This window comes from Oryzias melastigma, linkage group LG4 (assembly GCF_002922805.2).
Source record: "Oryzias melastigma strain HK-1 linkage group LG4, ASM292280v2, whole genome shotgun sequence".
In the NCBI taxonomy this organism is placed as follows: domain Eukaryota; kingdom Metazoa; phylum Chordata; class Actinopteri; order Beloniformes; family Adrianichthyidae; genus Oryzias; species Oryzias melastigma.
The window spans coordinates 1,051,596-1,068,564 of NC_050515.1; the positions used below are offsets into that span (position 1 = coordinate 1,051,596).

The 16,969-nt window shown below is 47.0% G+C and overlaps 3 protein-coding genes across 5 annotated transcripts in view; 2 read left to right on the plus strand and 1 right to left on the minus strand.

Annotated features, from left to right (window-relative positions):
* The window catches only part of shroom2a (shroom family member 2a), a 32,315-nt gene extending 24,978 nt beyond the window's left edge, over positions 1-7,337 (plus strand). For 2 of the 3 annotated variants that reach the window (XM_024278723.2, XM_024278725.2), the window contains 6 exons: positions 270-355; positions 4,158-4,703; positions 5,154-5,723; positions 5,800-5,971; positions 6,048-6,320; positions 6,394-7,337. In XM_024278723.2, coding sequence (XP_024134491.1) covers positions 270-355; positions 4,158-4,703; positions 5,154-5,723; positions 5,800-5,971; positions 6,048-6,320; positions 6,394-6,666 — 1,920 coding nt within the window. In that variant the 3' untranslated portion in view covers positions 6,667-7,337. The remainder of the gene's footprint in view (positions 1-269; positions 356-4,157; positions 4,704-5,153; positions 5,724-5,799; positions 5,972-6,047; positions 6,321-6,393) is intronic. The other variant, XM_024278724.2, reaches the window with a different exon arrangement.
* A 128-nt stretch (positions 7,338-7,465) lies between these two features.
* cldn34a (claudin 34a) lies at positions 7,466-9,462 on the plus strand. Its single transcript, XM_024279242.2, has 2 exons — positions 7,466-7,588; positions 8,553-9,462. Exon 2 carries the CDS (start codon positions 8,585-8,587, stop codon positions 9,329-9,331), a length of 747 nt encoding a protein of 248 aa, XP_024135010.1. The 5' UTR covers positions 7,466-7,588; positions 8,553-8,584; the 3' UTR covers positions 9,332-9,462.
* Positions 9,463-13,936: 4,474 nt separating this feature from the next.
* LOC112150695 (putative claudin-24) lies at positions 13,937-16,963 on the minus strand. Its single transcript, XM_024279159.2, has one exon. It carries the CDS (start codon positions 15,982-15,984, stop codon positions 15,301-15,303), a length of 684 nt encoding a protein of 227 aa, XP_024134927.1. The 5' UTR covers positions 15,985-16,963; the 3' UTR covers positions 13,937-15,300.
* Between the last annotated feature and the right edge of the window lie 6 nt (positions 16,964-16,969).

Consider the following 16,969-nt stretch of genomic DNA (forward strand, 5'->3'; position numbering starts at 1 on the left):
ATGTTTTGTAACTTTACTACCCTCCAGTTTCCACTGCATGTGGCTCCTCCTTTCATTAAGGAGCGCAATTAGAGCAACAAAAGGAAACGCCAAGTCAAATATTAATCTAAGTGTGTACATAAGGACACTCCCTCAGCTTAACAAAGAGAGCAGCATCTTTTCAGCAGAGAGAAACCAGGAAGCTGCTTCCTGAGTCGGGCAGTGGAGGTTTAAGGCGCTGGAACCTTTTCACATAAATGCTTCTGTGTTTGTTCAACCTCGTTTTCCAGAAGATTTCAGTTCCTGCAAGAAAGTCAGACGCGGGGTATTACCAGACGGAGAGCGGGGCCGCCGAGCCGCTGACTGCCGAGTCGGGGTGAGTGATGGAACATGCTGGAACTCTGCTGCCTTTCTGTCTTAAAAAATAACATTCATTCAACACAAAGGTCTTGTTCTTCTCTCAATTGAGTTTGTTTTGTTTGATGAGAAAGTAGTTATTAAATGCAGCTGCTAGCTATAATTGCTGCTCTCACACCAACATCCTGGTCATGGAGTCATTTTGAGGTTCTTCTCTGTGAGTGGAGCTGTCGCAGGACACCGCCGTCTTCAGGCGGAGCAGCTTTATGTGGCTTGTTGCCGTGGGCGATGCTTCTGAACATGCGCTGCACTGGGGAAGGGTTTCTTCGGCCCTCTCTTGGAATTCTGTGCACTCCCCCCAGGGTCAGGGGGGCATCCCGAAGGCAGACAGTCTCCCCGATCAGATGAGTGTTTGTGTTTCCACGCTCACTTCTCTCCCTGACATTTGTATAAAATGTCACATAATTCCCTGAAAATCTTGTGTAGACATTCATGTCATCAGAGTTTAAACTGAAGTTTCTGTTTTGTGTTTTGGGCACATTCCTCAAAGGGGGGGGGGGCTGCTGCACCTCCTAAAAATGCCGATGGCTCGCATTCATGCTGAAGTTCCCACATGTACAGTAACAAAGCCAATAGTGTCTCCCAGAGCTCGGCTTATTTCGTCTTTGTGTGTGCAGAATGCGTCGTGAAAGCGTCCACAGACCGCTCTAATCCTAAATCACTGTTTGTGAGACGTTTGTTTTGGGTGTTTTAACGATCTGTCTTCAGGTGTGGGCTCCGACAGGTAATCGAGGACTTCACCGCTTCTAGGGACTGCAAGAGAGCCAAAGTGGGTTCTGACCGCGTTCAGAATCGCAAAGTTTATGCAATGACGTTTGCATCCAAACAGCAGCCTGGAGGATGAGCTAAGCTCCGCCCACATAGGGGCTTTCAATGTGCTTGAGTTGATAGAATCCTTCACTTTGTACAATTTACCTCCAGGCCTTCGTCTAACATTTTAAAGAAGAATTTCATTGTAGGACAGAGGTTTTCTGGAGGTTTTTAAGCAGAAAACTTCCACAACATCATACTTTGAAGTGTCACTAAAGCAGTCATTTCTCCAGTGCTTTATATTTTCTTTTTTTCCTGCAGAGATTAGTTTATATAACCAACAGAATCACTGCAGAGTTGTTTCTATGCCGTTTCCAACATATGTTAGTCTTATACGTTATGAGTGGCTCTGATCATTTTCCAGACAGCTGTGGAGTCCACATCTGGATCAGGACTACCAATAACTACCAAACTAACAAGGTCAATTTACAGCACAACCACTTTAGACTTTTTTCATTCACAAAATTATAAACTTATTTATTACAATAATTTAAAGTAAAACCTCTCAACTAAACAGAACAGGCCTTTTCTCTCATAATTTACATAAATGAATAATCAGAAATTGTAAAATTAAATTCACATGGACTAAATTTGTAAAAGTAATTAAAAAAAGACTAAATAAGTAAAAATGTAACTCTCACTGGCAATAGAGATGGTTGGTTTGACACAGAGAAACAGAAACTCCTAGATGACTTTCATAAATGATCTCTGATCCATAAATGCAGTTGACGTTTCTTTTGTCACAGTTTCTGCCGCTTCTTTCTACTGTTATTTGTTTCATAGAACTGCTCCTCAGCAGAAACAAACGTGCACACACTCCACTTCAAACACGTTTTGACGTCAAACTGAGGCGCCGCCCGTGGATTGGCAGCTGATGGCTGGATCCTTACTGGGCGTGCTCCTACTGCTGTCAGGCTGGTTTGTTCATTTTTAAAGTGGGCGGAGTTTAAGGTGATGTCATATCCAGCCAGGAAGAGGTGGACCACAGAGCTGAAATTCAAATCTTTTCACCCTGTGAGTCACGTTCACTGCTCCTGGTCTGGACTCTTGACGGGAAGCAGCGCCTCGGGCTGCCTGAAGCCGTCGGTTTGAATCCCGGTCATCTAGTCCTGGAGAGGGATTACAGTTGGTGGAAAAACCTGCTCCTTCAGAGCGTTCATGAGGCCGATGATCTGACGTGTTGTTGCTGAAACATTTGGATCAGTGTGGTACTCCAGAGACAAACCTGAGTCTGCTCTGTTACACTTATTTGAACTCCAAGCTCCATTCAAGAGATGGTGTTTGTGCGTGCACTTGTGTGAGTGTTGGTGTGTGAGTGTTGGTGTGTGAGTGTTGGTGTGTGAGTGTTGGTGTGTGAGTGTTGGTGTGTGCGTTTGTGCTAAGGAGTGTTTGTGGACGCATGTGTGCAAGCATGCGTGTGTTTGTGTCAGGGTGTTGGTGTGGGTTTGTGTCTGTGTATGTGCTTATGTATTTAAGTGTGCATGTGTGTTTAGATGTGTGTGTATGCATGTTTGTGTGTATTTTGTGTGTATATTTAGGAACATATTTGTGTGTGTGTTTTGTTGAATGTGTGTGAGCATGGGTTTAGTTGTGTGTATCTATTTGTGGGCATTTATGGGTTTAGTTGCATGTGCGTGTTTGTGTATTTATGTTTTTCTGTGCATAAGTTTGTGTGTTTATTTACATGTATGTTTTGTTGTGTGTGTGTTTGTGTGGGTGTGTGTTGGTTTGCTTGTGTGTGCATGTGCTCAGTTGCATGTGTATGTGGGGGTATGTTTGGTTTTGTGTTTAGAGGTGTTTGAGTGGGTGGGGGGGTGTATGGGTTTAGTTCTGTTTCATGTGTTTGTGTGTTTATTTACATGCATGTTTTGTTGTGTGTGTGTTTTTGTTTGTTCGTGTTGGTTTGCTTGTGTGTGCATGTCCTCAGTTGCATATGCATGTGTGCATGGGTTTACTTGTGTGTTTAGTTGCATGTGTGTGGGTGCTTATTTGTGTGCATGTGTGTGTGCGTTTAGAGGTGTGTGAGTGCATGGGTTTAGTTGTGTGTGTTTATTTGCCTTCTTGCGTGTGTGTTTAGTTGTGTGTGCTTGTAGGTATTTATTTGTGGGTGTGTATGGCTTTAGTTGCATTCAGGTGTATATGGTTTGTGTGTTGTATTGTGTGTAATTTATGGTGTTTATGTGTGTGTGTGTTCACTTTTTTGTGCATAGAAGTTTGTTTAGGTTTGTGAGTGTATTTAGTTTTGTTTATGTTTGTCTTTAGCTATGTGTGTGCATGCGAGTGTGTTTAGTTTTGTGTGTGTTTGTATTTAGGTGTGTGTTTTAGTTCTGTGTCTTTAGTCAGGTTTTTGTACGTTTAGTTGTGTGTGTGCATATGTGTGTTTCATTTCTTCGTGTGCGTGCGTGGGGGTGTGTGTTTGTGTGTGCTGACTGTGAGCATCTCATGAGTCCAGTGTGTGTCAGTGGTTGAGCATCACAGTATCTGGATCCTCTGATGGACGCAGCAGCAGGAGGAACTTTCATGTTGAGGAGCAGGAGGAGCAGCTTGAGGGTGGAGGTGTGAGTGTGAGCTGCAGCGGCGTTAAACTGAAGCTGCATGACCTGTAAGTGAGTTAGGATCAGAGGATCCGCTGACACGCTCCTCCTCCGTCAGCTCCTCATGACTCCTCTCCTCCAGACCTCCTCCTCTAACTTTTCCTTGGAGGAGTCCTGAGGAGTTTAGCTGCTCCTCCTTCCTGTGCTCTAGGAGTGTAGACGTTCCTCCTCAGACATGCAGCCGAGCGTTGAGCAGGAGGAGCGCCGCGGCAGACGCGGGTCTCGCCGAAGTGGCATAATCACAGTGGCTGCTGGGAAGTGAAGGAGCCGCCGTGCTGCAGCGTGTTATTGCAGTGAGCTGCAGATGATAGCCCCGCCGCCGGCCGTGTCATTAAAAGATTCTGTTGTGTTCCTCAGGTTTTCAGGTGAAAACCCAGCAGAGTTTGAACGCTACTCGCCGCCTCTGGCCCCGCCCATGACAGGAGCCAATCCTGACAGCAGACAGAGAGCCGCTCCTGTCGCCCTCAACCACAGACCCACGTCTTTTTCCCACTGTGCCGCCGAGCCCGCCCCCTTCCAGACTGATGAGCGCAGCCGCCCAGCCGGGAGGAAGGAGACGCTTCCCCCTGCCCCGAGCCCGGAGGCGGCCTCCTGCGAGTCCCTCACAGGTTCTCTGAGTGAGGTCTCCTTCTGCCGCTCTCCCACCGCCAGCTCCTCCTTCCTCCCCACCCACTCTGTAAGGGGAGATTCAGAGCAGGGCAGAGGACTCGTGGACAAAGGACAAGGGGCAGTACATCATCCATCAAAACCCAGTCCTCCGCCCGCCTCCTCTCCCCCGGCTTCATCCTACAGATCTTCGGGGCCGTCCGGCATGGAGAGGCAGCGCACTCCTTCTCCACAGTTCTCCCCGCAGAGACTCAGTGACAAGCCTCCCGTCCCGTTCCCCCCAGAGGACTCTGACAGGTAAAGTCTTTGTTTCTGTAGAATGAAGATTTGTTTGGGGTTTTCTTGCTGCTAGAAGCTGCTTGTGTCACATGGACAAAGAGGCTTATTGAGTCAGCGCCTCAGTAGAATCAACATGTGAGTGTTATCAAGCCTCTGTAATTTAGAGCTTTTCTGCATTTCCAAACCACCAGCGCCTCCGAGTTCTCCCGAATGTTTGGAAATGTGACTCAGAAAGGCCCAGCTCCTTTTTCTAATTCAGAGGGAATGGATATCATCTGTGAACTGTGGACGCTTCAGGAGGATTGTTCCAGCCGGTCCAAACCAAAGGGTGGGAGGAGTCCAGATGGCTCTGATATTCCAGAAGACCGGGCATGGAAAAACTCTCCGCTGCCACCAAGCAGTGAAACGGGAATTCTGTCTGGAAGGATTTCCTCTGAACTGGATCTGCTCTGTTTTCTGCCGTTTCAGGTCGGAGACTGTGCAGCAGAACCAGAGCTCTGCGGCCAGACGAGTGCCCGTCCGGATCGTCCACTCGGAGGGGACCGCGGAGAAGGAGCACTCCCCGTTCCTGCAGCAGAGCCAGCTCGCACACGTTGAATCTGGGGGCCCCGGTGTGGGCAGAGTTGGCAGCTTCGGAGCTCCGGCGGAGGACTCGGACTTCTGCGCTTTTAGCCGGCACTGTAATAAAACCCTGGAGAGTCAGGTTCTGCAGAGAGCCGAGGGGGACGCATACATGACGACTATCGGAGACGACAGTCAGCTACCGCCACCGCCGCCGCCGCCCACAGACGAGCCCAGCAGCAAGCAGGAAGCTGAAACCACAGCGGGAACTGAGGAGGACCAGAAGAGAGAGGAGCTGGCGCGGGACATCATGGGGAAGGACAAATCGCTGGTGGAAATTCTGGATCAGAGCAAGATGAGGACCACCATGGACCTGATGGAGGGGCTCTTCCCGGAAGGCGAGCAGCTGGTGGAGGAAGCTCACATGCGCAGGAAGGTGCACAGCAAGCAGACCCCCCCACGACCCGCTGAGGAGAGGTGAGCCGCGCCAGTCCTCCTCTAATCCAGAGCTGTACGCTTTCAGCTGAATGACGAAATCCAGCTCTCATTTCAGGGAGAAGAAGGAGGACATGGCAGCAGCGGTCACCATGGTGACCAGCTCCACCTATTACAGCACATCTGCTCCCAAAGCCGAGCTCCTCATCAAGATGAAAGACATGCAGGAGCAGCACGAGGAGGAGGAGGACTCTGAGGACGAGCTGGACATCGACTTAGCCAACAAGAAGGTACGGACAACTTTTATCTTTATTTAACTTTATGTCCTCTGTTCATTTATTGAACGCGTTTCTGTTTGTCGCGCAGCAAGAGCTCATTGACAGCCTCAGCAAGAAGCTGCAGGTGCTGCGAGACGCCAGGGAGAGCCTCCAGGAGGACATCCTGGACAACAACGCTCTGGGAGAAGAGGTGGAGGTCAGAGTCCAGCAGGTCTGCAAGCCCAACGAGCTGGACAAGTTCCGCATGTTCGTCGGAGACCTGGACAAGGTGGTGAGCCTGCTGCTGTCGCTGTCCGGGAGACTCGCCAGAGTGGAGAACGCCCTCAACAGTCTGGAAGAGGACGCCACCGCGGAGGAGAGGGTGAGGAGCCCTCAGAGAGCCCACACAGGACTGCGTTTCCTGTCAAACTGACCTTCCTCTTCTTCTTCTTCAGCGTACGTTGATAGAGAAAAGGAAGCTGCTGATCCGACAGCACGAAGACGCAAAGGAGCTGAAGGAGAACCTGGACCGCAGAGAGCGTGTGGTTTACGACATCCTGGCGAACTACCTGGAGGACGACAGCCTCACGGACTATGAGCACTTTGTGAAGATGAAGTCCGCCCTCATCATCGAGCAGCGCAAGCTGGAGGATAAGATCAAACTGGGGGAGGAGCAGCTGAAATGCTTGATTGACAGCCTCCCCATCGAGCAGAGGCTGGCTTTATGAAGACGCACCTGAGCTCTGTGACCAGCAGGGGGAGCAGAGGCGCTTTGTTTACTTGAACTGCCATCAAACACACTTTTATTAAACAGCATCTTTGGGGAAAAGCTCGCCAAGCAACCACTACATCTACGTCCTGAACGCCATTTTTGTTGTTAAATGTTTGTTTTCTAGTAATTTATTTTAGCCACTCCGAGGTGGACAGCAGACACGTCACATGCCAACAGGCACACCTATTTATCACTATTTTGTTTAACTATTTCAACATTTAACATGTGGTCTGTAAAAATATTTCCTCCATCGTCCAATTACGTGGTGGCCTTCTCAGGAGCCCGATCTCGTCCTCGCCGCCTCACCGTGGAGACCGTTCCTCTGCAGTAAGGACTTTCGGGAGGCCGCTCCGGCTGGGTGAACATTTCTGTGGCTGGAGGAGGTGCAGCCTCCGTTTGAGAGATCAGCGTGACTGAACAGAAGGAGCACTCCTCGTTCAGAACCAGTGAAATCTGAAGAGCTCCTCTTTCACTCGACTTTGTCATTTTTGACAAAACATTTCTGTATTCAGCTTGGGATCATTTCAATGCTTTGTTAGAAAGGCTACGACTTTTATTTTAATTTAAGCCTTAAATAAGGCTTAAATTGCTGCCAAATGTGGTAATAAAACAAACAAATAGATGAAATGGTGGCGTACGATCAGAGTTCTTCCAGAATGAAACCTCCTCCTTCTTTTCCTGTTTACCACTAACTGCAGTGAAGTTTGAAGGACTTTTCTTGTGGTTTGATCATTGACTTCACCACACCCTCCCCCCCTCCTGATAACACAGCAGGTAAGACATCAGAAGGAGCTGAAGAGGCAGGTGAGTTATGTCACACACCACCCTAGAGAAGTCCACGGCTGCCTCTGCTTTTGAGTCCAACTGAATTCTAGAAGGTCAGTACTTTCTCTTTACCTATTTTATATTTTAAACAGGAAAAGATTCAAAAGTAATCAAGCTGATTCCAACATTTAACAAGATAAATGGGGATTACAGCAAAGCTCAACCACTTCATGTTTAATGAAAGTAGATTTATCAATGTGAAATTGAACTTATATCACTTGTATCACAAAACTAATATTTTTGAATATTTGATATGCAGATCTGTATGTCTGTTTGATAATTAAAACTCAACATACTTGGGTTTGTGTAACTGCAGGAAATAGGCTATTTTTGTTGCTTATGGAAGAAACTATAGTTTAAAATTAGACATTGTGTTCTATATTAAGTGGTTAAAGGAAAGTGCAGCTTTGTACAAATCTCACTGTGACAACAGAAGAAAAAACTGCCTCTTAAATATGTGTTTTGGTGTCAGAAAATGTTAAAAAAAAAATGTATTTACCCAGTTAACTAACAAAAAAATGCTCATGTTTTCCTTGTAGGAGCTTCAGGCTGACTGATATCTATTTTTATTGGAGGCAGACCTTCGAACAGCATCAATACATAAACATTGTGAGGTCATAAATTAACCAAGACTCCGTTTTGGTTCTTCAGAAGTTTGTTTTGAAGTCCATAGATTCCAAAACAACGAACATCATAGTAGCTATGATCTCATTTATGATCTGTTTGACAGCAAACATGCTTTAGGGACAGTGAAGCGAGTTCAATCTGATTGATCCTCTCCTAAATCAGTTTAAAAGGAGAGGTCACAACTGGAAAAGGTTGGGTCATAGTTTGTAAAAGGATCTTTACGCATAAAAAGCTCCAATCAAACCGAAACAGAAATATGTTTTAAGTTAGTGAATGCTATGTTTGGAAGATGAACATTGTTTCAGTTGTAAGGCACGGGGGTGGCAGCACCATGCTGTGGGGCAGGAAACAACAATGTAGCTCTCTTTCCCACTCCTGTGTCTCCTGTAGGAGCAGGGGTGATGGCTCGCCACCACTGACGGATGGCGGGAATGTACCTCACGCACACGGCCCACTGGCAGTTTCTGGGCCTGCTCACCGGGGTGGTGGCATGGATCCTCACCATGGCAACGGCCGGCCTCAATGAATGGCGGCTGTGGTACGTGAACGACGTCTCTGTCATCAACTCAGGCGTGGCCTGGGTGGGCATCTGGAGGGCGTGCTTCTACAGCCATGTCCTGCCCAGCACCGAGACCTGTCAGAGCTTGAGCTTCTCCGACAGCTTTCTTCCCGCCGAGATCCCCTCGGCTCAGGTTCTCATGATCCTGGCGGTCATCTTTGGCCTGGCGGGGAACATCAGCGCTGCCGTGGCCATGAGGCTGGCCTACTTCTCTGTGGAGGAACAGGGCAAAATACCAGCCGTCTTCGTGCTGGCGGGGACCTTGTATCTGCTCACAGCAACCACGTCCATGGTGCCGCTGATGTGGAACATGAGCTCCGTGCTCAGAAACGGCACCATAGAGTTCCCCCATGACTCCTACCTCCCTGCTGCTCCTGCCCGGCAGAGTGTCGGTGCAGCCATCGGCGTGGGCATCATCGCCTCTGTCATGATGCTTTTGAGCGGCATGCTGTTCCTCTGCTATCGGTACGCATGGCGAGCCCCTGAGAAAACCACAGACCCCCTCAACGGACCCTGGACGCTGACTACACTACCCCACGGTCCAGAGTCGTCAAAGGCTGCCAGCAGAGGTGAAGACAATCCCACTTTCCACACAGAAGAAGCCCTGTGATCCTTTTCATCCACGGATTCATGGGTGTCAAGACAGAAACTGATGCTGGGAGGAAATTTAGGAAAAGTCCTGTCACTGATTAAATCCGTCTCAAAGCAAGCAGATTATGTAAAAAAATTGAAAAATAAAAATGATTCAAATCAGAAATTCAAAAATACTTGTATAGCACTTTTCTACCTTCCTAAAGCCCTAAAGTGTTTTGTAGTCACACTGTCACAGTAACATTCACACGCACATTTAACACACTGAGGCCAAACACTGGCACCTGGGCAAGGCGGGAAACAAACCAGCAATCTTCCGATCAGAGGTCGACCGCCCTGCCACTGCTCCCTTGGCCAACAAGGCTGAGTGGGAACCAGTTGGGTTTGTCTGGAATTACCGTGGAGGCGCCACCTGTGTTTGGCTCCACTAACCAGGGACCGACAGCCTGGTCGGCCAACCTTCTACTTCTGCTGGCCCTCTGGACGGCGGCGCTCACTGCGCTCTCCACTGGGCGACTGGATATCGTAGCAAGATGACCCACTGAGCAAAACAAAGACGTCCATGATCTATTTGTCTCCAAGTGGATGTATCAGAATGGGGCGGAGCAGGAAGTTTGTGGCTTGCTATTCCCACGTCACACTTACGGCATTTTTTCACAACAACATCACAACAATTTAAATGCGCAAATACTCAAAAATGTGACTTTCATATCTTCTTCTTTTCCTTTGGGCTTTTCCCTTCAGGGGTCGCCACAGCGAATCAGTTTCCTCCATCTAAGCCTGTCTTCAGCATCCTCCACTCTAACACCAGCCACCTTCATGTCTTCATTCACTGCATCCATAAACCTCCTCTTTGGTCTTCCTCTAGACCTCTTTCCTGCAGCTCTAGACTCAGCATCCTTCTACCAATATATTCACTGTCTCTCCTCTGAACATGTCCAAACCATCTCAGTCTGGCCTCTCTGACTTTATCTCCAAAACCTCTAACATGTGCTGTCCCTCTGATGTATTCATTCCTGATCCTATCCATCCTGGTCACTCCCAAAGAGAACCTCAGCATCTTCATCTCTGCTACCTCCAGCTCTGCTTCCTGTCTTTTCTTCAGTCCCACTGTTTCTAGTCCAAACAACATGGCTGGTCTCACCACAGTCTTGTACACCTTTCCTTTCATTTGTGCTGAAACTCTTCTGTCACACATCACACCTGACACTTTTCTCCACCCATTCCAACCTGCTTGCACTCTCCTCTTCACTTCTTTTCCACACTCTCCATTACTCTGTACTGTTGACCCTAAATACTTAAACTCCTCCACCTTCTTTATCTCTTCTCCCTGTAACCTCACTCTTCCACTCTGGTTCCTCTCATTCACACACATGTACTCTGTCTTACTGCGGCTAACCTTCATTCCTCTCCTTTCCAGGGCAAACCTCCACCTCTACCAACAATGCTATTTTAATATAATGTTATTAAATATATGTCTTCTATTATTAGAAAATGCCACAGGAACATATTAACTTTACCGAACTTTCAAATCCACACTTTTATCTGCACTGAACTTTGTTGCCACTTGGGGGCGCCAGAAACGCCTCAGCATGGAAAATGATGTTTAGCAGATTAAGACTCGTCTTAATATCATAAAATCTGTGAATCATCGACTTGGAGTCACATTTCTGCAGGTCACTCTCAGCCGAAGGTTTTCACCGAAGGCTTTTATTCTGAAATGTCACTTTTCTTTGTAACTTTAGCTCTGAAAAGTTTTCCCCTTCAGAATTAAAGCTTTGATTTTGTAACAATGATCGTCAACTGTTGATTTTAATGTTGACACACACTTCTGAATGAGGGAATTTCACTTCATCATTACCTGCTGGAACCATCCTCACCTGTGTGATCACCGTCGAAGGTGAGGGAGAGTGCCGAGGTGTGGCCTTCTGACGGGCCCATGTGAGGAGGGTGTGAGTCAGTCAGGTTAACCCGGGGCCCTGAACATGTGACCAACGTGGGAGGCTGCAGAGAGCAGGCATGTGAGCATGGAGAGGGGGCCGCCTCACTGTGCTGATTGTTGCTGAGGAAGGCATGCACACACACACACACACACACACACACACACACATGGGTCCAGTAGCTTGCAGCACCTCTCTGGAGGCAGCATGAAAAACAAAAGGCCTTCATTGAAATGAGCTGCTTTGCAAACACTCAGGTGTTTATGACCAGAAGATGGCAGCACTATAGTTCTATCTGTACATTCAAGAAGTGAGTCTAATTCACACAGCTCTATCTGGAGCCATGCTCTGTGTAATCTCTGGAGCATCGATAAAGGCAGCAGAAGGATTATTGACACTTGAGTTTACTATGAAGCATTTCTAGCTTTCCAAAGTCCCATCAAGCCTCACAGTTTAACTCAATTTTTTTTTAAAAAGTTGCACATTAAAGAAAAGTTTGTAAAGCCTGAATCCCACAAACCAGTCGGTTTTCAGTCGCAGAGCTTAATGCCATCATCATCCTCTGCAGTTATCAAGATCAGATAAGCTTCAGGACATGTGAGACTCTCTGCATGTGCAGCCTTTCTGAAAACAGGAGAAACTTTTTCCATGTCTAAACAGAAACGCTGATCTTCTCACAGAGTTTGTTATGAACATTTCTGCAGGTGATGAAGCAGAAAAATCCTCCAGTTTTTAAAGACTCTCTTAGATTTAAAAATATATATATGTATTTTTTGAGTATTTAACATGTTGTTGGGTCCTATTTTTGCTGATTTAAAGACAATAATCGCAAAATTGCAGTTCTGAATATTTCTTTATTGAACAAATGCTGCTAAGGGTGTCTAAACAAATGGGTAATGGGAAGTGGGGGTGGGGTTACTCTGTGTCAACAGTCGAGGTGAATTTCTAATGAACTCCTGCTGCTTTGCAGAAACTATGTCCTAAAAAATTTCTATTTTGGCTAAAAACATCATAATCATAATTAATAGATCACTGGGAAACCAATAGATGGTCGGAGTGGGACTTCACCGATTAAATTTTTTTTTTTTCAGTTTTAGTTATGAGATGAAACTGTAGAGAATCAAATCAACTTTATTTATACTCTGGTGACCATTTGAGGAGTTGGAATCCAAATATTCATCATTCTGGATTGAATAAAGCCAACATGAAAGAGTTCAGCAATATTTCAGACATTAGCATCAACAATTAGCTTAAAGACATGACCCCTTTAACCGTAAACACAAAATCTTTAACGTATTGTAACTTTTCAACCGTTTACACAATCAACGTCATTCCAGCAGATTTTAAAGGAGAAAAGCGGCGTGATCACGCCGCTTTTCTCCTTTAAAATCTACTGGAATGACGTTGATCGTGTTAACAATAAAAAAATATGGTAAATACAAGAACATAAACACTGGAGCTCTGGTGTAAAAGGGTGTGTGAATCCATGAAACTCCTTTCTGCTTTTGTTTGTGTAATTGCACAAAATAAATGTTGTCTTTTGGGGGGAAAATGTAAAACAAAACAAAGAGAGGAAGTGTCTTCTGATTGGTCAACGCTGGTTTGGACCCAGTTTTCTATTGTGCATCCTAATGCTGTAAACAGAGCAGCTCGGCCGTGCAACAAACAAACAGAAATCATGAACCTGGAGCAGGAGCTTATCCAGACCTCCAAGCAGCCGTGAAGCCTGAAGTAGCATCAAGGTCTGAGTGACTCTCAACACAGACCTCCGTTCTTCAGCTGACAGTAGATTAATTCAGTCTTTTTTAATCTGCTCATCTTTGAAAATGAAGACCTTTACATTCCTCACTAGCAAATAACAGACTTTAAAAAAAAACAGTCCTGATGGGTAATGACGTTTTTTTTTTCTTTGCAGCTCTTCTGACATTTGACTAATTTAATTCATTCATTTCTGCTTTAAGGACCATTTTTGATTTGCTGCAGAATTGTTACGTTGAGGCAAAAAACATTGACTGTACATAGAGAACTGGATTGATTTGCACTCCAAACAGGAAGTACCTGCTGGTTCCAAAAAGCCAAAATCCCACAGACTTCTACAGAGAAACAAACATTCTAGTTGTAGGGGTGGGATTGTATAAGTTCACCTTTTCCCACTTCTTTTCAATCGAACTCTACAATGAGTTTGAAAAATGTGTGTGTTTTGGTCTGTATTTTTCACTATTTATTCTTGAAATAAACCAAATGAACTAATCAATCAAAACAATTCTGTTGTAGCTCTGATACTTTTTTAAACATGTTGATAATAATTCCATTTTTTCTTGATATTATTTCTGTAGTGCAAGTTATTAACTTATTACTAACAGACTAATACTAATATAAGTATGTGGTTTCAAGTGTTTGATTGGCAGATTTGAAGTTGTAAGGGGTGTGGCCTTCCATAAAAGTGCTCTGTCTTCTCCTCTGGTCATTGGCGGGAGCCATCTCCAGAGTACTGACTGGACTACATCCCCCAGCAACCCCAGCCCACAGTTCCTGGATGCTGTTCAGCTGTCTCCAATCTGACATTCATCCACCTGCTTCTTCAGCAGCACACAGAGCCTCACTCTGTGCGAAGTATTGTTTGTGCCACCCTGCCTACATTACCGAGCGTTTCTATCTGGACCTGATCTTCTGGTTCTGACCCTGGTTCATCTGAATGCTTGCTGCCTGCCCTGACCCTCGCCTGGACTCTGACATCTCTAGTCTCTTCTTTGATGCTCCCATGCTCGTGATTGACCTCTGCCTGTCTGACCCTGATTTAGCTTTGTAGACTTTTGTGCTTAATTTCTGTCTGAACGAATAAACCTGCTGCACGTGGAACCAGCTGTCTGCCCATTTGTGACGTCACACTCACTCAGTCCAGTTTTCATATACGGTCAATGTGCAAAGTTTTCCTCTTAGTTTAACAAATATGTTCTGATGTTTAATTGGACAGTTGTGTTTATTTATAATTTCTGCAAACCATAAATAATTTGGGTGGAATGTCAAAAAAGTAATTTGTCTTGACATTTTTTTGTTTGAAGCAGATTCAAGGACTACATTACTCATCCTGAGGACTTCTTGTTTCCATCTTCGTACGATGCTGCCCAGTTTTTTTGCCAGTCGGTATCTTCAGCCCCCACAGCTCATTTCCTGCTGATAGCTGGCCTCACTCTGGGACGCCAGCGTCTCCCTGCAGCCTGCACGGCGCCTCCCAATCCGATCCGTGCCCCTCTGGATCTGGGAGGCCCAACAGAACCACGTTGAGGTCTGGCATGTCTCAGGCCCCTCAGGAGACATGTGCCCCCTGTGACAACATCATTATCTCTCATTAACTTCATTCTGCAGCAGCTGACTGTACAGAGAGTCCCATCCTTGGGATGGGAGGGGCCCTGAGTTAAACTCCTCCCGTACCTGTGTGTGCGGATGACGCCCACGGTTACGGAGGGAGGTGACACGCTCCGACCTTGACAAATTGGTGTGATTATGTCAGCTGGTTCTGCATTCTTCACAGAACCCACTGCCCATTAAAGCGTTCATTAAACACAGCTTAGCTCAGTGAGCGACCAGGAAATCTGACGGAGATTAGCTTCAAGCTGTGTTTCCACCGCTGCAGACACACCTGACAAACCAGAGCCTCTGTTCCCCCCAAAGCAGTTTACCAACATCAACTGAAACCACATTGACCAGCAAAAGAGGTTTGTTCTTTTAATAAAAACACTCCTCTGTGTTTCAGGCTTTAGCATTGAGAACAACTTACAGCATTAAAAGCCTAACAGGAAACACTCTTCTGCCTCTGATGTTCTCCTAGAATGTGTGACGTCATGAATCAACAGAAACCTGTCACCAAAATGACCCGCTTTGAACACAGCAGGTCTTTGCTGCACAGGTGATCAAAGCCATTTATTTCTAAAGCAGCCTCTACGCTCAATCTTGATGAAGAAAAGTCATTTGTGGTCAAAGCAGCTTGAAGTGTGCTCCTACAGGTGGCGGTGTTGTGCGGCTGGTGTCCGTGCAGGCGAATCCTCCTCTAAACGTACTCCGAACGCTTCCTGGCTGCCTCCCCGGCGCTCATCATCTGGTACCTCTGTGGTGGTGCCGGCTGCCGCTCTGCCGGGGAGAACGTGCAGGAGGCGACCATGAGCAGCCCGGCCACCACCAGGAGAAACCCTGCCACCCAGCCGCAGAACAGGGCGTCTCCGAACTCCCAGCGAGGAACAACGTCGGGCACTTTATCGTCAAAAAAATGTACGACGGCCAGATGGGCCATGTAGGAGACGGGGATGAGGCACAGCACCCCTGAGACCATCCCCAGCACCCCCCCGGTGACGGTGAGAGTCCTCTTGGTTCGTATGCCGCCCCGCTCCTCACAGCTGCTGAAGAAGTTGAGTCCAGGTATGGCCACCAGAATTCCCAGGAGGCCCACGCCGAGGGTGGTGCACATGAGGATGCGGGCCATCTTGATGTCAGTGGAGAGCCCCAGCAGGCTGTCGTAAGTTCTGCACTCCATGCTGCCAATATCCTGGACCACGCAGGTCTCCCACAGGCCCAGCTCGTAGCTCTCCACCGGCAGCAGCGAGGTGGACATGGTCAGCCACTGCGGCGAGATGGTGGTGGCCAGAGCACAGAGCCAGGCTCCGATGTAGACCAGCATCCCCAGCAGCTCCAAGGCGCAGGCGCTGCTGCTCTGCTGCCGCTCTCCTCTGGCCTGCATGCTTAAGAGCTCTTCTCTGAGGTGGAGAGGCCCCTCGACGTCCAGCGGCTGATAATTGGAGCTGACCGCTCTGGCTCAGGACCCGGACGGAGCTCACGAACGCTTCCCACTCGGAGCAGCACACATCTTCTGAGGCGGGCAGGAGAGGGGGCCCACAGGGCCCGCCCCTTCGTGATCCTCCTGCTGCTGTGCCAACGGGCCGACGCACAGATGAGTTCAAATTCGACAAGTTCAAAGAACATCCCAAATCACCGGTCACAGGGGATGTCATAAAACCCAGACAGGATGTTTGCTGTAAAAATGACCTGTCGTCTGCCGGGGGGTCATCTGGAGGAGAGATAGCTGCACAACATAAAACATAAACAAAGATTATGTCATGACACAACTGATTCCAGCTGCAAATGTTCATTATCGGAGCATGATTTTAAAGAATCGAAAACCTCCAGAGGATGTTTGTTGTTTTAAAACCTTCATCAGTTTGTGCTGAGTGCTCCTACAGTCACACTTTCTCAGCTTGTGACTGAACAACAGAGCGGCTTATTGTGTGTTCTCTCACAGGAACTCTGTGAAGCATGTGGGAAACCATCGTAGGAGGCCTCAGATCAAAGCTGTGATCTGATTAAATGTTTCCATTCTTAAGTACACTGACGTTATACATAAAAAAAACACAAACAAAAATGCACAGATAAAACCCCCAGCGTGCCAAAACTCCTCCTCTGCAGAGAAAAGCTCTCAGCTGACCGCTCTGACGTCTGGACGGCAATTTATGCGAAACATGTGGAATCCAGGAGCCGACTCTCGCTGGGCTTACAGTTTGAAAAACATGGCTTCTCAGGAAATTCTCCAAGATGAAGGAGAAATGAAAACATTCATGCCAGAGAAGTGTTATTTGAGGACTTGTCAGGAAGTTAAAGAATTATGAGGAAATGGATATCAAGAATGCTTTGGTAGTTCCTTTAGTCACCAGTAGGTGGCGACAAAATCG